Source organism: Meriones unguiculatus, chromosome 9 (genome assembly GCF_030254825.1).
Source record: "Meriones unguiculatus strain TT.TT164.6M chromosome 9, Bangor_MerUng_6.1, whole genome shotgun sequence".
Lineage (NCBI taxonomy): Eukaryota > Metazoa > Chordata > Mammalia > Rodentia > Muridae > Meriones > Meriones unguiculatus.
The window spans coordinates 9421667-9444154 of NC_083357.1; the positions used below are offsets into that span (position 1 = coordinate 9421667).

The window sequence follows — 22488 nt, forward strand, 5'->3', positions numbered from 1 at the left end:
GTGCACTCCAGATAACATACAAAATCGAGTGGTGACTGTGACCATATTTTACCTCCTACCACAAGGAAATGTATACGCTACCTATAAAGAGGAAGCTGGACAAGTCACTGATTATAGTTTGAAGAGTAAAATCTCTTTTATTACCTGAAAAAAATACTGTTAGATTCCCCCCCACCCCCGTGTAAGTCAAGCTTAAGTCCTTTAAAAGCTATATTGCAATTTTTCTCAGCTAGCTGAATTCTGTCTAACTGAATTCTGGTTTGAATGACCTTAAATCTTTATGATGTTAAATCACCTTTCTAAAATGAGTAACTTCCACAAATATGAACCATACACAATAAGCTGAATTTATCAAGTTCAAAAGCTGCAGTTAGAGTTAGTTTTCATCATAAAGCTGGTTTAAAATTGATGTTACTAGACAGGCCACCAAGTGCTTCAAGCCTGATCTTATCTAGAACTGACTGAGGGACTAAGCCCCAGAAACTAAAACTCACAGAAAGGCTCCCACCTGTTTACAAACAGCATTTACGTCTCCCAGCAAAGTCACAGAAGGCCTTACATTATTCCCCAGTTCTTCTGCGCAGATGTCAATCTAAAAAAGAGAAAGGTCTGAAGAACAAGCCATGTTTGAGCTCTTCTGTTTTGAACAAACTTATTTTACATTTTATTTGTGTGTGTATTTTGCCAACACATATGTGTATGTATTACACGTGTGCCTGGTACCCAGAGAGGACAGAAGAGGGCATCAAATACTCTGGGACTGGAGTAACGGGTCACTGTGAGCTGCCATGTGAGTACTGGGAACTGAACCCAGGTCCTCCGGAAGAGCAGCCAGCTCTCCAGACCACTGTGTTTGTGCTCAAAAACCTTTAAGAAGGGCTACTGTGAGCCAGGCATCGAGGTGCATTCCTTTAATTCCACCACTCAGGGAGGCAGAGGCAGGAGGATTGATGTGAGTTCAAGGCCAGCCTGGTCTCCAAACTGAGTCCAGGAAAGCCAGGGCTACACAGAGAAACCCTCCCTGTCTTGAAAACAAAAACAAAAATGAAAAACCACCAATAACAAACAAAAACAGGCTGTTGTGATAAAGCACCTTCCACCAACACCCACAGGCTGTCTTCTGGCTCTCGGGACCTGCTGTGACATGCAAGTGCACATACACATGTGCACACATGCACACACTAAATAAATATAATTAATAAAATAAGCAATGGTGTTCAAAAAAAGCTTTAAGACGGGCTAACGAGGGTTCAGAAGTTAAGAGCCAGAGCTGGTCCTCCAGAGGACCTCGGTTTACTTCCTAGCACCCACATAGAGGCTCACAAGCATCAGGAACCAGAGTTCCAGGGACCCGATGCCCTATTCTGTCCTCAGGGCACCAGGAGCATGCAATGTAGAGTCACAGGAGAGGTTAAAGTGCTTTCTATACATTCAGTTTAACGGCAGCTGAAAGCGGAGTCATTTAGAGATTTCCAGAGGCTGACAGTTTTGGCATCTTAAAAAAGAATTTACCCCCCCAACCAAGGCTGAGGGTGTCACTCCAATCCAATCCACCACCCTCCTCAACCCCTCTTTCTCTATCTTTAAATATACTGTAACTCTGAAGAGGCAAATTATGCTTTTCAAACTGTTTGAAACTTGACTTTGAACACTTCTCTGGTTAGAATTACCACAAGATGCTTTGTAGGCTTGAAAAGTACCTGTAATTATGTTAGCTCATTTGTAAAATCTATTTTTATATGAAGACAAAAGGTTCTTTACAAAAGCCCAAAGAAGACAGAGCTTACAGTGGCTGAGCGGGAGGACTGAAAAGCACGGAGCACATCTGCAGTCCCCCTCGGAGTACCTGAATAAACTTCACATCTGCCTGATATCTTGGAGGCAGTCCAAAATGCAATATCCAGTTTAGTCTCGCTCCAAAGAGCACAATCACATCAGCAGCCTGCAGAGCCCTATTGAAAAAAAAAAAAAAAACAAAACAATTTAACAATTTTTCAATTTTTTTTTACTTGAATTGTTCTAAACTTCTTAAAATACTTTCAAAGCCTAAATAATTTGGAGCTTCTATAGTAAATCTGACCTTTCAGATCAAAGCAGGTTTCAGGAGGCTGGGAAGGCGGCTCAGTGGGCACCATGCTTGCTGTGCGAACATGAGACCCTGGGTTTGCATCCCCACCACAGAGGGGCTGCCTGCCGTGCACACCCATAAGCTGAGCGCTGAGGGAGGAAAGGTGGAGCGGGCGGATCCCAGAAGCCAGGTGCTGAGGCTGTGCTCAAGACCAGGCGAGAAAGTGACTGAGAAGCCAAAGGTCACCTTTGCCATCCAGGGGTGCAAGTGTGTACCCCCCACCACCACATCACACCTACACATGCACACAGGACATGTGTTGTTACTTTGTTTTGAAGATAAGGTACTGCCTTTTTAACTGAAGCTGGTCTTAAACTTGTGATCCTCTTCCCTCAGCCTCCCAAATGCTGGGGTTACAGCTGAGCAACCCTGCCTGCGCGTGTTTTTGTTCTCAGGTGTGGCCGGGGATGGAACCAGGACCTCATGCCTGAAAGGCAAGCACTCTACTGAGCCACACCCCAGACTCCCAGCTCCTACACCGGCATCAGAATGCATACTTCACTGATGTCTAGGAGCAGCACCATTCAGATTCTAGAATTTCATTCTTTTTTTAAAGACATAGTCTCATGTAGCCCAGGTTGGCCTCAAATTCCTATGTAGACGGATGACTTTGAACTTCTGATTCTTTCATCTTTCATCTCCTCAGTGGTGGGACTGACATGTGCCACCATGTTTGAGTTATGTAGTGTAGGACTTCATGCCTGCTAGGTAAGCACTCTCCTAACTGAGCTACCTCCTCGACCTGGAATTGCTTCTAAAATACACTAGGCGTTTTTACCAAATGCCCACATAATTCAGAGCAGGCTGTGTTTTCACAAATTTTCAGTAACTTGATCATCTACGTTTGGGTCATCTGCTTTGTGAATTCCAAGCAGTCTACAGATGGTACTGTGAATACATCGCTCTGTAGGTACCAGAAGGCAGACGCTGTGTTAGCGGGATTCCAACTGAAGAATTTACAAATACAGAAAAAAACGGAAATTGGGTAAGAGCCCAACAACTTCCACTCCTCAGTGAAGCCCATCAGCACACGCCCATTCAAGGCTCCCCAGCACTCTGCACCCTCCAACTCTCCTCCTTCCGTTTCTTGCCAAAAGCCCATCTATATACACTTATTCCAGCCCGGCTTCTACCCTGTTCCCTCCCTCCTGCCCAGTCATTATCCCTTTCTTTCCTCTCACATTTCTTTTCCCTTCTTCCTTCCAATGAAGCAGCGGATTAGCAGTCACCCCAGGCTCCAGTGGTTTTCCTTCCCAACTACGTTCCTTCTCTTTCCCATCCCTCTCTTCTTCCTCCATAATGAGACAGGGTTTCACTATGCTGGCCAACCATAACCTCCTGACTCAGTCTCCAAGGAATCCAAGCATGTACCACTGCACCTAGCTAAGAGAACTCTTGAAAGTAGCCAGAGATAATGAGACACTATGTTTAGGAGAACTGTGATACAAACTAAAGGTGTTCTTCTAAAACCACAAAAGCAAGAACAAAATCAACGGTATCTTTAAAAAACTGGAAAGTTCAAAAACAGGTATGTTTAAAATTACATGAGCCTTTCACAGTTCCTCACTCAATTCATCAAGGTCACAAAAACATTAACCCAGTGTAAAATCTGGCTAAAGCCTGCAACGCCACTCACCTGGATCTGGCTGCACCTACACAATTTGGATGATTGTCAGGGACAACACCCTTCCCCATAGGGGTGGGCAAAAATGGCAAATTGCACTGCTCCACCAGCCTCCTGATACTGCCCTCTGCATGGGAGTAAGCAGCACCTACAAGAAATGCAAACCATTGGATGGTTAGTTACACTTAGCACGGGGGCCTCAAATACTTCCTATGAATTTGCTTCTAGGTCCCCAAACTCTCCTTCTGCATAAACATCAGCTTGAAAACAAAATGAATGGTGACAGCTATCCTGAAGAACTTCCTCTAAACAAAACCTGCATCTTGTATTTCCTGCGGCTGTCACTTTCCTGCTTTATGCTCTAGGCCTACTAAGCTACTACCTACAATTCCCTGAGCACAAGTGGGTAGGAACGACCTTTGCCCTGAAGGACAAAGACTGCACTTTCATGAATTGCTCTACATTGCCAGTAAACAAACCTCTTCTGCAGTCTCCTGTGCAGGGTGCATGAGTTTCTAAAGCTCTGCAGATCTTTCTAGAGTCTCTACAACGCTTTGGCTGTAACACAGAACAGTGAAGGCAGTGTCTGAGGAGAAGCAGCCTTCCCACGGCTGTGAGTGGGGAGCTCTCAGCTCACCTTTCCCGATGATGAGCAGGGGCCGCTCGGCAGTCCTCAGAACAGAGGCTGCCGTACACACGGCAGAGGTTTCTGCCATGCTAACAGGAGGTGGCATGCAGCACTCCTTGTACCTGGAGAGAAAAATGATGTTATAATAATTACAAGAGGCTAGGAGCTGGGAGGTGGCTCAGCAAGCAAAGGCACTCGCCACTGAGCCTGATGACCTGAAGACCAGAGTTCACTCCCTGGACTGGTGAGTGGAGAGAGCTGATTCCAGCAAACTATCCTCTGACCACTAAACCCCGCATATGCACACCAACACGTAAATGCTTTAGGCTGAGAGTGGCGGCCCACACCTCTAATCCCAGCACTCTGGAGGCAGAGGCGGACAGATCTCTGTGAGTTTGAGGCCAGCCAGGTCTACACAGTGAGTTCTAAGACAGCCATATATATATATAATTTTGGAGCTAGAGAGACAACTCAGTGCTTAAGAGCACTGGCTGCTATTCCAGAGGCTGAGTTCAACTCCCAGCAACCACATGGTTGTTCACCATCATCTATATTGGGATCTGATGCTCTCTTCTGGAGTGCAGGCACACATGCAGACAGAGCACTCACATGCATAAAATAAGTAAATCTTTAAAACCAAAGAGGCTAATTTTCAAACTTCTTACTGTAAAAATTTCAAATTTTACATAAAGTAGAAAAATAGGATAATACATTCTAAATACTTGGCCCGGCATGGTGCTGCACACCTTTAATTTCAGCACTCAGGAGGCAGATGAAGGCAGATCTCTGTGAGTTTGAGGCCAACCTGGTCTATATAGGTAGTTCCAGGTCAGTATGGGATACACAGACCCTGTCTTTGAAAAATTCCATAAGCTCAATGCGGAGTTCAATGAGAGCACCATCTCACCATATCTGTATCACTGGTACACGCACATGTACACACATAGCCCCTCCCCCCACTGAATCTTTTCACAGTCACTGCAGGAATCAGACCTTTTATTCTTTTTTTGGTTTTTCAAGACAGGATTTCTCGGTGTAGCCTTAGCTGTCCTGGACTCACTTTGTTGACCAGGCTGGTCTTGAACTCATAGCGATCCGCCTACTTCTGCCTCCCTGAGTGCTGGGATTACAGGCATGCACCACTGTGCCCAGCTGACCTTCTATTCTCAAAAGCTTGAAAATGCAGCTGTAAAAGATAAGGACCTGCTTTTATACAACTATCAAGTCCTAATGACACCTAGCAAACCAAGAGTTATTTCTTAACATCAGCTAATGGTCAGTCAACCGGGTAGTTCATTGCCAGGAAGTCTGGGTCAATGGCACCACTTCAGGAACAGTAAGTCAGAAAACGGTAGGAATTAAAATAGAAATAAACTGATATGTAATACTATATACCATATATCCTCATTTGATTTTCTCTTTTTAACTTTATTTTTTTCACAATTTATTCATTATATATCCCGATTGAAGCCCCCTCCCTCAACTCCTCCCAGTCCCACCCTCCTTCCCTGGTCTCCCATCCCCTTTAGCTAGTCTCATTTGATTTTCAAAACAAGGCAAGGTATTACTACTATCTCATTTGTGCCAAGTTCCCCATGGCACATGGCAAGATGCACTGCAGGATTCTGTCACCTAGGTCCTGGCTGCTTTAACCTCACCATTCCCAATTCCACTCACTACTAAGCTGAAATTACACTAGTAAAATAAAATTAGTAAGGCACCACAGCAGGCTTTACAAAAAGAACTATTAAAACTGCCATAGTTAAGTATTTTGGAATAACAGGTCCTCACTATGACAGGTCACTTATTCTCACAAATAAAAACTGGGATCTATATTATCCAAATATCTGGACATACAATAAAATAGGCCATCAACCTCTAAAGGAAGGTTACAGATTTTTAACTTGCCTAAGGCTCACTGTCCTCCATTCCTTAGTATTATTTTGATTGTCATATTCAGATAATAGGTCTCCTTGAGTCTGAATTCTCAAAGATAGAAATTACCCCAGTACAATAGACATAATGACCACCATCTGTAGCCGTTACAGAACCATTTCCATAATAACAAGGTCCACAAAAGTTGCATTTAAGACTAACTTTAAGACAATGAAACATGTGTGGTATGCTGATGCATGCCCTTAATCCCAGTCCTTGGGAGGCAGAGGCACATGGGCCTCTATAAGTTTGAGGCCACCTGGTCTACACAGTAAGTTCCAGGACAGCCAAGGCTTTGCAGTGAGACACTGACTCAAAATACACCGCCCCACACATACACACCCTTAAAACCAGGAAGCACGTTACGATGGTCAATAAATAAACTATAACAAGAATGCAACATACATAGTCTGTATGAAGGCTCGGGACAGCAGGGCTCACCTGTAAGCACTTGAAGGCAGAGGACTGAGAGTTTGAAACCAGCCTGGACTCTACAATGAGACCCAGTCTCAAACACCCCTAAATGTAGAAGTCAACACGCTGACTAAGCATGCATGATAAAGAGGCCACGAACTAAATGTTAAAACTGTCATTCCTTAGACTTAAAAGATTTCTTTTGGGCTGGAGGAAAGGCTCAGTGGTCAAGAGCACCTCCTGCTCCTCCAGGACCTGATCTGTGTCCCCAGCACCCAACTGCCTGTAATTTCAGCTCCTAGCCTCCACAGACACCCGCACACTGTGGCGTACAGTGACAAAGACACACATACACACTCATAAATAAAATATTTTTTAAAAAAGAATTATTTCTACATAGCTGGACTTTTCTAAAAATGTTATAGAAGGGAAAGCATATTTTATGATGGACACAGCAGCATCTTTATCAAGGTGAACGACAGCACGGTGACTTTTGTATTCTTCCCAGAACACACCTGAGAACATTCATGTTATGGAGACAGCTTTTAACGCCGAGTCCCAGCAAGTTTTTAACAGTCCTCCGCCTCATCTCTCCGCTTATGCTAAGATGCCCGTCAGTAACCCATACTTCCACATAGATACAGATCTGAAGTTACTGGGCGGAAAACTTCAAATGAGGAGTTCAGAAAGTTCCACGAATTAGATTTAGTAATCAAATCCACAGGCAGTTACTAAGTAATACCTTTTTAATGAAGAGAACTAAGCCTTTGGCTAGGATTCAGTTTGGTTACAAAATCATCAAAAAATATTGAGACACTTGGAAATTAACTGATGAACTTCTAGATAAATTCCTTTCGAAAAGTATGACAACACAAAATTAAGGAAGAACTGTGAATAATCCTTACTTTATAGAAGCCACATTCTCCTGGAGGGTCACGAGATCTGCGGGAATGTCAACGTAGCAAGCACCCGGGCGACCGTAGATGCTGCTCCTCACTGCCTGTGTTTATCACAAACGGAAGATTTTCAATATCTCAATTATCACAATATTCTTAAATTAATTTAGAAGTCTAAAATGAGCACTGATTTGTCTTGAGGTATTCTTAGTTGGAGAAAAGTTATAATTAAAATTGGAATTAACTATATTTTGAAAGATACTTTCATGTGAAAGGGGCAGGGATGCTGAAGGGCTTTGAAATGTACTGTTACACTTGCAGAGCTCCCATGAGGTTCTGCTTGCTAGTTATGCTGGAATATGGACTTCTACCCCAGAGTTCTCAGAAACCGTGATAATGTGTGTCAAATCAATCCTGTAACTCATGGTTTGAAAATAGCTAAAATAACATTTCACATGAAACTCTTGCTATCTAACAATTTACCGCATGCTATTTAATAAACTAAAAGATGATTTTTTTTTTTGAGAAGGATGATCTTACATGCAGCAGCTCTGATATTTTTGCAAATGCTGAAGAGATTACTGCCCAGGGGCTTATTATACATTTGTCATTACTTTGCTTTAATTAAAAAGAATAATTTAAGAAAGTAATTTACAGAACTTTTTTCCGAAAATGACTTTCTTTACCTCTGTTTCAATAATTAAATGTAATGGCAGTGAACATTAGAACGTAAACAGCTTTTTGACATTGTTATTTTTCAGTCTGGGTAGACTCCTATCTTTCCAGTAAGAACGGAAACAGCGGTGCTGGTGTGTGGCTCTGAAGGAGAGCGTGTGCTCGGCGTGTACGAGGCGCTGGGTCCCACACCCGGAAGAGCTTTGCAGTGACACTGTACCTTCTCAATTACGAACGGAATACGCTCTATGCTGCTCGGCCGGGCAGAGAACTTGCTGTATAATCTGCACGCTTCAACCTATGCACAACATGAAAATCATCTGAATTCAGCTCGCAATCATACTGCTCACATAAAGGAAGACAATGTTTAGGTATTGCTTCTTATTACATTTGCAGGCAAGATTTTAAAAGTGCCTTTTGCTTTTGTGGATTTTTTTTTTTTTGAGATCATATCAAAAAACATTCAGATCACAATCAAATTTCTTCCTCAGGATGATTCTAGAAACAATTCAAAACAACACACTATTTCCATTTCTCAGGTTGGCAAAAATGAAGGTAACACACAGCACGTACCACATGCCACACCTAGGAGGCCAGGCGCTGGTTAACTGCTGGACAGTGCACACAGAAGGGAAGCCAACAGACCTTTCGCCTAGTATGAAGGAGCAGCCGTGGGCCCAGCAGGCGCCCGCGAGGACTATGTAGTCATACGCTTGGGCTGCTGTGCTGCTGCTGTGCCACCAGGAACATGGCAGCTGAGAGCCCTCTGCCTCTGCACTGTCTAGGGTACTCTGAGAAACGTGGAGAAGCCTCCTTCTCAGACCCTTCAGTATGAAGTCCATGGAAAGATGACAGCCCCAGTCACACAGGCTTGCCAGAACCAAGGCCACCCCATATATGTGCATGTCCTCCAGCTTTAAGAACTTCCAATATGAAAAGGACATTCGGTTTTTAAGTCAAACTGTGTTTTAATTTTTATTTTAATCTAATGTACTCTTATTACTTTTAGGAAAATATACTTTAACACTTGGCATTAATGCCATGCTACCTGCTTCCCATCAATATAATTTTTATGGTAACTTCAATTTTTCTTTAAAAATGTTTATACTCATTTATTTCCTCTATATGTGGTGGTCTGCATGAAATTGGCCCCCATAGGCCCATAGGGAGTGGCACAGTTAGGAGGTGTGGCCTAGTTAAAGGAAGTGTGTCACAGGGAGTGGGCTTTGAGGTGTCAGAGGCTCAAGCCAGGCCCAGTGTAACTTTCTCTTCCTGCTGCCTGAGGATCCAGATTAAAACTCTCAGCTCCCCCTCCAGCTCCACATCTGCCTGCATGTCGCCAGGCTTCCCGCCATGACGATCATGGACTAACCCTCTGAACTGAGGCAGCCCCGTTTAAATGCTTTCCTTTACAAGAGTTGCCCAGGTCATGGTGTTCTTCACAGCAATAGAGACCTTAACTATGTGTATGCGGAGTGAAGAGATGATAGGACAAATTGTGGGAACTGGGCCTCCTTCTACCATGTGGGTTCTGAGCACTAAAGCCAGGCTGTCAGGCTTGATGGCAAGTGCCCTTCCTCACTGTGCTATCTTGCCTACCCAAAATTTTTGTTTTGCTTTGAGATGGGGTCTGGCTAGCCTAAGATAGTATCAAATTCATGATCTTCCTCAGCCTCCTGACTGGTGGGAATACTGGCGTGTGCCCGTGTGCCACCGCACCCATGTCTATTTCTAAATTTCCTCTCAATTACTTACCAATTCTATTTTTCTGGATACATGAGCACCATTTAAACACTGTTGTTACTCTACACTTAACCAATAGAACTTTGTTTTTCAAGACTCTAAAGACATAATTTTTCCATTAAGTTATAGGAAAGTGTAGTATTTTTCAGCAGTTTATTATATAAAATTCTAGATGAAACTTTGGGTTTGGCTCAGTTGTAGAGAATCTGCCTAGCATGTGTAGCTCCAATGCATTCATGTTAAGTGTCAATCACTCACTCTCACATATTTGTATTTATTTTTTATTTATTTAATTCTGTGTATATCAGTGTTTTGCTGCATATATGTATGTGCACCATGTATGTGTCTGGTGCCTGTGGAGATCAGAAAGGAACGTCAGATCCCCTGGAACTAAAGTCTTGGATGGTTGTGAGTCCACTGTGTGGGTGCTGGGAACCAAACCCGGGCCCTCTGCAAGTACAAGTGCTCTTAACTGCTGAACCATCTCTTCAGCGCTCTGCAAATTATTTTTGAAGCTGCAACATTTTATTGACAAATTTATTTTTTTCAACTTTTCAAGTACTTTCTTTTCTCCTAAAATAAAAATAAATGTATACCAAGTCTAATAATTTTGAAAAGAATTTTTTTCTTTTAACTATTTCTGCAAAGGAGAAGGATATATCTACATGCCATTTTAATTCACACATCTTTCTTACCATGTGAAGGACTTCACAATTACAGATTAAAAATCAGGTCACTTTTGGAGGGACTAGAGAGGAGGCTCGAGGCCAACAGCACTCACTGCTCTTCCAAAGGACCTGAGCTTGGTTCCCAGCACTCACGTCAGGTAGGTCACAGCCCTCTGTAACTCCAGCTCCATGGGTCTGACATCTCTGGTCTCCATGGGCACCTGTACTTACACGCACATACTCATACGCACACACACACACACACACATACACACACGTACACATAATTAGCAATAATAAAATAGATCTATTTTAGGGGCTAGAGAGATGGCTCAGTGGCTAAGAGCACTCGATGCTCTTCCAGAGGATCCAGATTAGATTCTTATTACCCACAGGGTAGAATGCCGCCACCTGTGACTCAGTTTCAGGGGATCTGATGCCCCCTCTGGCCTTCACAAGTACTATACTTATGGCAAAGTATTGATATAAATAAATAAAATGAAAAAGTTTAAATCGTGTCACTGTTGAGATACTTCTTTGGATCTTTCTGATTCTGTCCATGTGTTTGTGCATTTGAGTGCAGTGCCCAGAGGAGCCAGAAGGGGGCGTCAGAGCCCCCTAGAGCTGGAGCTGTGCATGGTTGCACCTCTGCAAGAACAGCTTAACCGCTGACCTCTGGAAGAGGTCCTCTGGAAGAGCAGTGAGTGCTATTTGCCTTGAGCCTCCTCGCTAGTCCCTCCAAAAGTGACCTGATTTTTAATCTGAAATTGTGAAGTCCTTCACATGGTAAGAAAGATTTGTCTCTCCAGCCCCCTAAACCTTTTCTTAACACAACCTGACACAGTCTTGCTCAGGAAATAACCTCACACACTTGTTGCAATTTTTCCTTTTTGTTGTTTTCACTTTACAGATTAAAAACTTTTAATTACACTGATATAGATATGTTATATAAGAAGTGTCATGTAGAGGTCAGAGAACAGCTTGTGGAAATCGGTCTCTCTCTTATCAGGCTTGGAGATAAGTGTCTTTACCTCCTTTATCTTGCCTGCAATACAGATTTATTTTATTTTAATTTTATTTTTTTACATATTTTATAAATTGTGTTTGTGCTAATTAGATGTTTTTGGGTTTTGTTTTGTTTTGCCAACTTGGCACAAGCTAGAGTTATTTGGAAAGAAGACTCTCAACTGAGAAAATACCTCAGTCAGATTTCCTATAGGCAAGTCTATAGGGCGTTTTCTTCATTAATAATGGATTTGGGGGGGCCCAGCTTACACTCCCCTGGGCCCCCGTCACCCTGGGCAGGAGGTCCTGAGCTGGATAAGAAAGCAGGCTGAGTGAGCCAGTAAGCTGCAAGGAGCATCAGCCTCGGTCTGACGGTCCGGATGAGGAAATTAACCCTTTCCCCCCTAAGCTGCTTTGGTCATAGTGTTTCATCACAGCAACAGAAACCCCACTGAGACACTGCTTTTGCTTTCAGTGGTACTTAATTGTTGCTTGGATGCTAGGGGCAATACCTGAGGAAACTCCTGGAAGGCGCCCATTGTCTCCTGATTTCTTTCAGAAGAACCACCAATCACAATCAAGGGCCTGATATAAGAATAAAAAAACATTATTACAAATGAGAATATATAAAACATTCAACAGTGTCCAATGCACAACAAACAGTAATTGTGACTCAGAGAGAGAACAGACATACAGAAAACCACATCTTCCTTGAAAAACGGGACATTAAAAAAAATTTAAGAGCCAATCTGATGTGAGAAATACTGTCCCAAAATTCACAAATATGGATAATGTAAAGCAGCAGTTCTCAACCTGTGGCTCGTGACCTCTTTGGCAAACCTTTATCTTCAAAAGTATTTACATTACAATTCCTAACAGTAGCAAAATGACAGTTATGAAGTAGCAATAAAATAATTGTTATGCTTGGGGTGTCCACGACATGAGGAACTGTATTATGGAGCTGAAGCGTTATGAAGGTTGAAAACCACTGATGTAGATAGCAAATGCTTTTTCTTACAGCAGCTCCACCTGTCCCAGATGCTTACTCTTCCAAGTATAATGACACAAAATTAATTTTATGCCTGTAGTATTTATTTCCGAGATGGAGAGAAGATATTTTATATTTTCCTAAGTAAATCTAAGGAAATGGCAAAATGAGTGATAGTTCTCAATTTTATTTCTCAAAGAAATACTTATTTGAAGGCCAGGTGAGACAGCTTGCTGGGTAAGCGCACTTGTTATCAATCCTGCTGGGGTGAGTTTGGTCCGGAAGGTGAGAACCTCTGGATTGTCCTGTTACCTCAACATGCCAGGTCATTTGCGTGCACACATTCACACAAAATAATTAAAAAAAAAAAAAAGGAAAAAGAAAGGAAGGAAGGAGGGAGGGAAGGAAGGAAGAAATAAAGAAAGAAACTGTGAAAAGGATGGAAACATCCTTCATATTAAAAAAGATTACATATGTTCTGAATTGGTTAGAACAAAATCCCCTTCACCCTGCTATTACTGGTAAAGTAGCTAAGAAAAGGCTAAAGGTAAGGATGAAGAATAAGCATTAAATAGCTTATACTGAAAATTTTAACAAACAAAAGAATATAAATGTTTTACTAACCAGGCAGAGCAAGATGAAGAATATACAGTTCTACATACTAAGCTAGGGTGAGAATAAACAACAGCTCTTAGCTACGTGTGGTTGTACAAACCTATAATCCTAAATACTCAGGGCTGAGGCAGGGGGATCACAAAGTTCAAGGCCTGGTTGGGTTGAGGGAGTTCAAAGCCTCCTTAATGATATTCTCATTCTCTCTCTCTCTCTCTCTCTCTCTCTCTCTCTCTCTCTCTCTCTCTCTCACACACACACACACACACACACACACAGTTTACATGCCTTTAATCCCAGTACCAGAACTCAAGGCCAGCCTGGTCTATAGAACAAGTTCCAAGACAGCCAGGGATACACAGAGAAGCCCCGTGTAGAAAAAAGGGAGGAAGAGAAAGAAGATGAAGAGGAAGAGGAGGAAGAGGAGAAAGAGGAAGCAGCCGTAGTAGAACTAAGTAGAATTAGTACTAAGTAGAAATAGTAGTAAGTAGGAGTAGGAGCAGAACTATTCCAGACCAGCCTGGCCTATACAGCCTAGTGAGGCCCCAGGTTCAATAATTAACAAATTTAAAAAGTACTCCATTTAAAACTACATGCATGCTCACATATATACAGAATGAAACCAAAATGTTAACTGTTTCTCTCTTAGTAAAGGAGTTAATATTGTTTTTTCTTCTTGGCATTGAATATATTTAGAGGATACTTTTGATGTCAAGCAAGTTAACACTCATCATGTTAGTTACTTTTTTATGTTCCATGAAAGTATCCCAAATCTACTCTCCCCAGAAAATTTCTAATATTCAGTGCAAAAGTATTGACTGTTGTCCTCATGCCGCACCCTCTGCCCCATCTCCCGACCTCCAGCCCACTTCCCAGTTAAGTACCTTCTATTCTGTTTCTAAGTGTTGCAAAGTGGATTTTTGCTTTCCCCAACTCCTTCCACCCTAGAGCAGTTTTACTTGGTTAAATTATGCAAAGATACATTAACAAATGTTTTTAACAAGAATGATTTAATTACCAGCAGTTCATGTTTGCATTTGCCATGCCACCCAAGGCGTGGATGAGACCCGGGCCAGAAACAGCAAGGCATACTCCTGGCCTAGAAGCAGGGCAGAGATTATCAGCAGCAGATGAAACTTAAACAGCTGTAAAAGAAGAGGGGCAGGTGCCAGCTACCTCAGGTTGGAACGGACCAACTACCAATTCATATTATGTTAGGGTTTCCATGGAAACTTCTCAGTGGCCAAAGGAAAGCCATGTAGGTCTTTAATATAATTGGTAAACATCAGAAAATCTTAATTAAAAAAGAGTGACATTAAGTTTCTTTTAAGACATAATGTACACTTTTACTTTCACATCATATTTCACTAAACTCCCTATTTGGCTCTAATTACAGTTGAGTTAGAACAAGTTAACTGATTACAGAAGTAAATTTTGATGGCCACATTTATTTTCTAGAAATTTTAACAAATTTTCTTAACAAATAAATATAATGTACTATATCTTTGTGAGGAAAAATGATTCTAAATGTCTGGTTTTCCTCCAAATCTTTCTGAATTCTTTCTCTTGACATAGCGTCCTGAGCCTCAAGCACTCGGTAATAAAGTATCACTGTAGAGTTGATATACAGAAGCTTTCAGACTTAAACACAGTTTCCAGCAGAGAGTAAACTCCAGAACAGTCCCACCTCCCAGAAGGTTCACAGTAGTCACCATATTCCCTGTGGGGTTTGACATGATGTGGACCCCACACACAGTCACTGAATACTTAACAATGCGGCCACTACAAATGAGAAGCCCTAGTGAGAAGGTTGCTTGTTTTGAATTAAATGTTAATAGCTACCCATTCCTAATGCTACAATACTAGACAGTCCAGCTCTAAGGTTTCAAAACAAAAACTTCAAAATAATCATCGGTCCAGAGTCAATGAAAGCATCATTGACTGTAATTTAAATGCTTTCTAGGGTCAACCAAAAGATTAAACCATTGTTTACATGTGACATGCTCCAAGTGACAGAAGTAGTTCAGAGACCAGTTTAGATGGCCTAACTTTCCTCAGGCTCAAATTCGGAAGGTTCCCATTAAAAAAGAAGGATTGTTATATCCTGCTTTTCTACCTTTCTTAGTATTTAATCACTAACTTCAACTTTAGAAAAACAAAACAAAACACTTACTAAAGCTTATATAAGTAGCAAAAAAGTATGGTACAAATTTTATCAGAGGTCTAAACTCTACCTAGAAAATATGTGAATGTAGAAAAAAAGAAGAACATATGAAAAAAATTAACAGCTGTGGAATTATAGCAATTTCAGTTTTTTTCCTCATATATTTTCTAGGTTTTCTAAAATGGTGTAAAAGCATTACTTTTTAATAAAAATGAGGGTAATCAGCTAACACAAGTAGACCGGAATATGCTCTAGCACCTTCATTCTGGAACTGAGACCTTTGTATGAAGTGGCCTAGGGAAGTTCTCATTTCTTATTAATCCTGTCTTCTGTCATCTTTTCAAGACAACTAAGCCCTCAGTTGGGACGTAGATTTCTACCCCAAACTCTCAATTTATTAAAACGAAGCCGGCTGTAGCTTACCTGCCCGTCAGGTATCCAACCGCAGAGGCAGCGTAACAAGCCTACAAAGAAAGGACAGCCGGACTCAGTGAGACACACTGGGTATAAATACGAGAAAGGCCATTACTAAAAGAGAATTTGAGCTGGGCATGGTAGGACACGCCTTTAATTCTAGCACACGGGAGGCAGAGACATGCAGATCTCTGAGTTTGAGGCCAGCCTGGTTCCAGAAAAGCCAGGTCTAAACAGAGAAATTGTCTCAGACCAAGAGGAGAGAGAGAGAGAGAGAGAGAGAGAGAGAGAGAGAGAGAGAATTTACATAGTAAAGGATTTAATGTACTCATTTTTATGAACTGTGATAACCAGAAATTTCAAGGACTGGCTTAAGTATCTAGGTATCTAAATTTTAGTTTTTCAAGGAAATTGTCATTACTATCTCTGCTATTCATGTTATCATCTTACAACTGCTTAAGTATCTTTTAAATCAGTAGGAATGTCCTCTTTCTTATTGATCATGTATCTCTTTTCACTCCTCTCTGAAGGGTTAGGCTATTCCATTAGAGCCTGTCTCACTACCCAGGCCTTCAATTTGTATGTAGCCTGCGATGATTCACACGTCAGCCTTTCAAGTCCTGGCTGTTTTGATATTTGTTTGTTTGTTTTGTTTTTCTCGGTGTTGTTTCCTAGTTCATTAATTTCTGCTTATGCATTTATTATTTAACTTCCTTCCTTGAGTTTGATTTGCTTTTCCTTTCCTGGTATCTTGAAAAATGTGACAGCATTGGTTTTAAATCTTTGCTAATAGATTTACTTCAACTATATCATCTAGAACGTATCTTAGCTATATCTTATGAATTATATTTGATATTCATCATTTCATTATCATTTATTAAAAGTATTTTCTATTTCCCACTGTGATTTCTTCAACCCGTTTGCACATTAGGGTCTGTAATGCTATCTGTACTTCCATTCCTTATCTGTGTTTTCTCTCTTATCCCTGATCAGTGTGCCTTGAAGTTTTTGGATACTTATATGGACCCATGAATGCTGCTTCATCTTAAATGTGACTCTTTAGTTGTCTCCCTGTTACTGAGTTCACACCCACATGGTTACATATGGCTTACTGAGTGTTTTTAATTCCTACCAAGCAATCTGGAGAAACTGTCTTTGTGGCCAACACAGTTTTTGTTTGTTTTGTTTTGAGACAAGCTCTCACTCTGCTGGCCTTGACTGTAGCCCAGGTTGGCCCTGATTGTACCGGAAGCCTCTAAAGCCTCCTGAGCTCTGGGATACACCTGGAAGTCACCATGCCTGGTCACTTTTCACTGAGTGTACACTTCATCCAGGTTATAAGGAAGACAGAGAGCACTAGGTTAAACAAGACCAGTGCCCAGGAAAAACGCTGAGTGCATTTAAAAATTATTCTTTGTCTAAACATGATAGTGTTACTTGTCTTATCTTTAAAAATAATAGTAAATTGCATAAAATGTTTGCCAAAATTAGTATACTTATTCATATATATATTGAGAGTAACTGTCCACTTTACAACAGTAAAATACAAAACATATACAAAAAGCATGTTCCTCTGGTATATGCCAAAAGTTGAGAAATAACAAATTTTTGTTGTTGTTTAGTTTAGTTTTGTTGCTGTTGCTGTTTTCAGACATGGGGTTTCTCTTTGTACATCTGGCTGTCCTAGAACTCACTCAGTAGACCAGGCTAGCCCTGAACTCAGAGCTCCACCTGCCTCTACCTCCTGTGTGCTGTGATTGAAGGCACATGCCAAGTAACGAACTTTATTACCATTAAAAACAAAACAAAACAAAACAAAACAAAAGGCCTCTGCTTTCCTATCAAATCACACCCCCCTCCCAAAGTATACACAGTTCTCAAGATGCTAAAGTCTGGAGTCAAAGTGCTCTGATTTTGATCCCAGTCCCCTACATTCTACTGTGTGACTTTGACAAATTACTCTGCACACTGACTTCATCATCTATAAAATCAATGTAATTCAGAGCATTGCTATGAGGATGAAGTCAGTGACCTCAGACATGTAAAATACTTAGAATACAGTTAACTTCTTGACAATCTGCCTACTTTCTGGCCACGTGAGTGTCTTGACTACTCTAGGAGCTGATGAATAATCAAGCAATACCCAAGCATACTTCCCTTTAGCACAAACATGCTCTTTAATCCTTCTGATCCATTTCACATACTCCTTTGAAAAACTCCATATTAAACCCACCATCTTCCCTCCTAAACTGTTCTCCTCTATCTTCAACCTCAGTGAGTAGAATTATCAGTCAGTGATACGAGCCCCTAACCTAGAAATCACCTCTACAAGAGCTAGCCTTTTCCTTCCTCATAGGTAATGCCTACTCTTTCTTTATCTTTTGTGGGGATGCTTTCTCTGAAGACTTCTTTGTCTTTTTATTCAAATCTGTTGTTGCTCTACTAAGGAAATCCAGAGCACCAGGCATTTTGGGCAGTACCACTGAGCTATAACCCGAACCCTTAGGGCCTCAGCTGACTAGTCTGGCTCCAAACCTGAGATCTTCTGTTTCTCCTGAGTAGATACAGGGATTAGAGTTGTGTGCTGTGTATTTTCTATACCCATCCTCTGGCCTACCTATCCACCCCCACAGCTTGCCATGCCTCTAAGCTACATGGATGCAGCATGAACAGACAGTACCTCTTTGAGCAATCTTTCCTGTCGCAACACAGAGAACCAGTCACCTCCTTCACACTATTCCTTCTATCCATTTCTTTTGTAAGGACCATCATTCTAGACTGTCTCTTTGTGTCTTAGCCCCACTTTCTCCGACTGATCAACTTGGAGTTTAACTCAAAACCTCATTTCTTCTTTAAGTCCCTCTCTTGCACTGCTTACACAACACAGAGCAAGCATATGGAACATACTCAGCATGTGCGTAATGCATGAAAAAGAAAGGGGTGGCAAACATACTGCCTCTAGAAAAGTAGTGAAATATAGATCAACGCTTATACTTTCTCATGCAGGTCAAACTGAAAGGTAGGGCTATAGCTCAGCAGCAGAGCTCTTGCTTAGTATGCACAAGGTCCTGGGTTCAATTCCCAGCTCTGAAAAAAAGAGGGGTAGAGAGGGGGATAAAAGTGTAAGGCTCACAAATCCAAGTTTTCAGATTAAAAACTCCCTCTACTCTTCAAACCTTGTCGGCAAGTGTCTCTCAGTTAGTAAACAATATAATGAACGGCCATATCACACAAAGACCTCGATCAAGTCAGCACTGGGAGGCACAAGAACAAATGAAACGCAACTCCCGCTGCACTGGAACTTGCAGCTGATGGAGAGAAAAGGTGGCAAGAGGGCACAAGAGCAGAGATCAAGGGCAGCCGTGGAGTGAAAACAGGACTCTGCCTCAGCTGGGCGGACACTATTACAAAACAGACTCTTGTTCTTGCCTGTGTGTGAGTCCTTACAAATGTGGGGGGGGGCATGCGTACGCGCACCATGTGCGTGCCCATGGAGGCCAGAAGAAACCATTAGATCCTCTGGAGCTGGATCGAGGCTTGTGAGCCACCATGTAGGTTGTCAGAAACCAAATCCCGGTCCCTAAAAAAGCAACAAGTGCTGTTCACTGCTGAGCTATTTCTCCAGGGCCAATTCTTGATTCTTTAAATACTTTGTGTGTGTGTGTGTGTGTGTGTGTGTGTGTGTGTCCAGGGCAGAGGACAACATAAGTCAGTCTATCTCCTTCAACCTTCCACGTGCATCCAGGAGATTACACTCAGTTATCAGGGTTTGTAGCACCAGATTCATGATATTTCTGCCGGTATTGCTGAGAGAGGAAACACTACAAGTGGGTGTATAAAATGTCTGTTTTGCTTTTCCTACTTCCAGATAGGTCCCTGAATGGGTTGGGGCATAACGTGGAGGGAAAGCACTGGACTGGGATTTGAGAGCCCTGAGTTCCAGGGATGGCATTACCATCGCTAATATCTTTCACCTTATGTAGTGTGAGTCCTGGCCTTCAGGCATTTCTCCCACATCTCTCTGAGCCACTTTCGTACAGGAACCAGACAGGTAACACAAATACGCACTGGTGAAATAACATGCCTTGTCTGCTAAAACTCTCAGCCTTCCGGTTTAACATTTGGACGTGGTGGCGCACACTACGGTAGAAGGCAGGGAGCACAGATCCTGAACTCAGAATGCCTGAGTTCAAAAGTCACCACCCATGACTCACGTGGGGGCACGTCTGATTTAGTCTTTCGGCACCTCACTTTCTTGTGAAGTAGGATCAACAGCGGTGCGTGCGACGCCTGAGGAGTGATGGGTCGCGGTGCGCAGCGTAAAGTTGCCACTCGGCTACCTGTGTCCACACTCACCGCTTGCTCGTTCCTCATCCCGATGTACTTGATGCCCAGTTCCTGGGCAGCAAGGGCGATTTCGGTCACGGGGATGCCTACGACTCCGAAAATGTACTCCACATCCTGGGGGGGAACAGAGGCATAAACGCGGGTCACCAGGTGACCCCGCCTTCCAGCCCCCCCCCCCCGAGGAGGTCCAAAGGAAGGACCACGGGACCCGCCCCCAACTCCTGGCCCTCCGTCTCCATGACAACGCGTGCCCCGTCCCCGCGCCCGCTTCCGTAGAGCCTTTCACTCCCGAGGGCTCCACCGTACTTGCGTCTTCAGGGCCTGGGCGATGACTTTAGCACCAGACACCTGCTCCCCGCTTCCGTCGCCAGCCTCTGCCGAGTTACTTCCCGGCATCTTCCGCCCCGAGTTACTCCAAGACTCTCTCACAGCCCCGAACTCCACCAGCCCGACGAGCCTCGGAGCCGCCGCACGCAGCCCGCGACTCCCGCTTCTGACTGACAGGAGGGCAGCCAACCGGTTTAAGCGAAGGGGCGAGGAGGCGGGACTAGGAGGCAGTCCGCGCTGAGGCGGCGATGTAGGCACGCCCACTCTCCAGCCGGTCCTTCCCCGACGAGCCCGAGGCCGCCGCCGGGCCCACAGGTGAGAGACCAGCCTCTGAGGCCGCCTGCCGAGCTTCACTTCTGCGGGGCGGCCTCGGAGCAGCGCGGCCCCGCGCACCTCGAGGCTCGAGGCCGACCCTGCGGGGAGGGGGCGTGGCCCCCGCGCGCGCGTCTCCGCCCCGGGGCTTTAGCTCGTCGGGGGCAGGCTGCGCAAAGGCTTCTGGGACGCGGCTATCTTAGAGTCTGCAGTTGGAAAAAAAAAAATGGCCTTTGGATCGTGTTGTCATGCTTCTGTGCCCTCTGGTTTCATAAGCTTGTGGTTTTTGCACGCTACAGCATGTGCACCTTACGTAAGTCTGCGAGCAGAGGTGTAGATGATTCCGTGCGTGCTCGTACCAAGAATGCCCAGAGCATTCTTAACGTCGCAGCTGTCCTGGTGTTTGCTATATTTTGATGTTATTCCAGTTGGGTATCATAAAGGTCTGTTAGAGCCATAAGCTAATAATTAATGTGTGATTGCTGGACTTTTACCAAAGTAATAGTGTTGGTTGTTTTCGACTTACGGGCTCAAGGCTAGCCATGTTTAACTCTGACAGTGTCCGCTGTGTAGTCAGTTCATGGCTGCTTTCATCTATTCCTTTCTCAAAACAATCACCGGAAGAACTCTACGAAGTGCAAACCAAACTCTGATTGGAACAGATCACTGTAATTCAGATTAAGTGAGTTTTGTTTTTTTAAAGGATCAGTCTTTAACTCGGCAGTTTTGACCTTTAGCCAAGAGAAAAATCGCTGAACTGGTTCTTGCCTTCACCTTGCAGTTCAAGGTTCAGCATTCCGTGCTTCCTTTGCATGCAGTCATTCATTGGAAGTGGTGCAAATGCTTCCTCCAAGGCCAAGAGTCATTTCTGCTCCATCCAGCTGCAATAGAAGGATCCCAGGAGCTGTGATTTATACAAAGTCCTCTGTGGAGTTTGAACATGTTGATCATGTTCTCTGTTATTTTCCTTGGCATTGTGCTTGGAATTTTATTTGTTGGATATTTTGTTGTTGAAATTTGGCATTGCAGAGCCAGATATGGTGGCTTACCTTTAATCCCAGTACTTGGGAGGCAGAGGAACATGGATCTCAGTGAGTTTGAGGCCGGCCTGGAATCTTAGTGAGTTTCAGGACAGATAGGCTATGTAGAGAGAACATGTCTCAAAAAAGGAAGGAAGAAAGAAAGAAGGAAATAGAAAAAGGCTTTGACATTTATTACTCAAAGGAAAAAGAAATCTTTTTTTTTTAAGTACTAGTAACTGAACCTAGGACCTGTGCATATCAGTCAAGTACTGTACCCCTGAACTGTATCTCCAGCCCTAAATTTTACCTTTCTTAAACAACAGAAGGCTACGGGGTTAGAAAGACGGCTCAGTGGTTAAGAGTGGTGGCTGCTCTTCCAGAGGACCTGAGTTCCATCTCCAGCACCCACATGGTGTCTTACAACCATCTGTAATTCTATTCCAAGGAAAGTGATGCCCTCTTCTGGCCTCTGAGGGTACCAGGCACACACATAGTACACAGACATACAAGCAGGCTAAACAGCCATACGCATGAAATAAAATAATGATGAAAAGCAAAGAAAGGCAGTATTGGTAGCATGCTCTCC

General features: G+C 43.0%; 2 protein-coding genes across 4 annotated transcripts in view; one reads left to right on the forward strand and one right to left on the reverse strand.

Annotated features, from left to right (window-relative positions):
- Positions 1–20680, reverse strand: part of Hacl1 (2-hydroxyacyl-CoA lyase 1) — a 37631-nt gene extending 16951 nt beyond the window's left edge. For 2 of the 3 annotated variants that reach the window (XR_009594156.1, XM_021641742.2), the window contains exons 1-11: positions 20548–20680; positions 20251–20355; positions 15904–15944; positions 14335–14415; positions 12229–12301; positions 8521–8598; positions 7635–7729; positions 4390–4502; positions 3765–3900; positions 1847–1952; positions 509–592 (exon numbers count right to left, since the gene is read on the reverse strand). Coding sequence is in view for 2 of the 3 variants with exons in the window: in XM_021641742.2 (XP_021497417.1) it covers positions 509–592; positions 1847–1952; positions 3765–3900; positions 4390–4502; positions 7635–7729; positions 8521–8598; positions 12229–12301; positions 14335–14415; positions 15904–15944; positions 20251–20355; positions 20548–20637 (1002 nt within the window). In the remaining variant the exon portion in view is untranslated. Of the gene's footprint in view, positions 1–508; positions 593–1846; positions 1953–3764; positions 3901–4389; positions 4503–7634; positions 7730–8520; positions 8599–12228; positions 12302–14334; positions 14462–15903; positions 15945–20250; positions 20356–20547 lie in introns of those variants that run through there. The other variant, XM_060390867.1, reaches the window with a different exon arrangement.
- Positions 20681–20746: 66 nt separating this feature from the next.
- The window catches only part of Btd (biotinidase), a 31578-nt gene continuing 29836 nt past the window's right edge, over positions 20747–22488 (forward strand). Inside the window, exon 1 of the mRNA XM_021641744.2 lies at positions 20747–20883. The gene's annotated coding sequence lies outside the window, so the exon portion shown is untranslated. The remainder of the gene's footprint in view (positions 20884–22488) is intronic.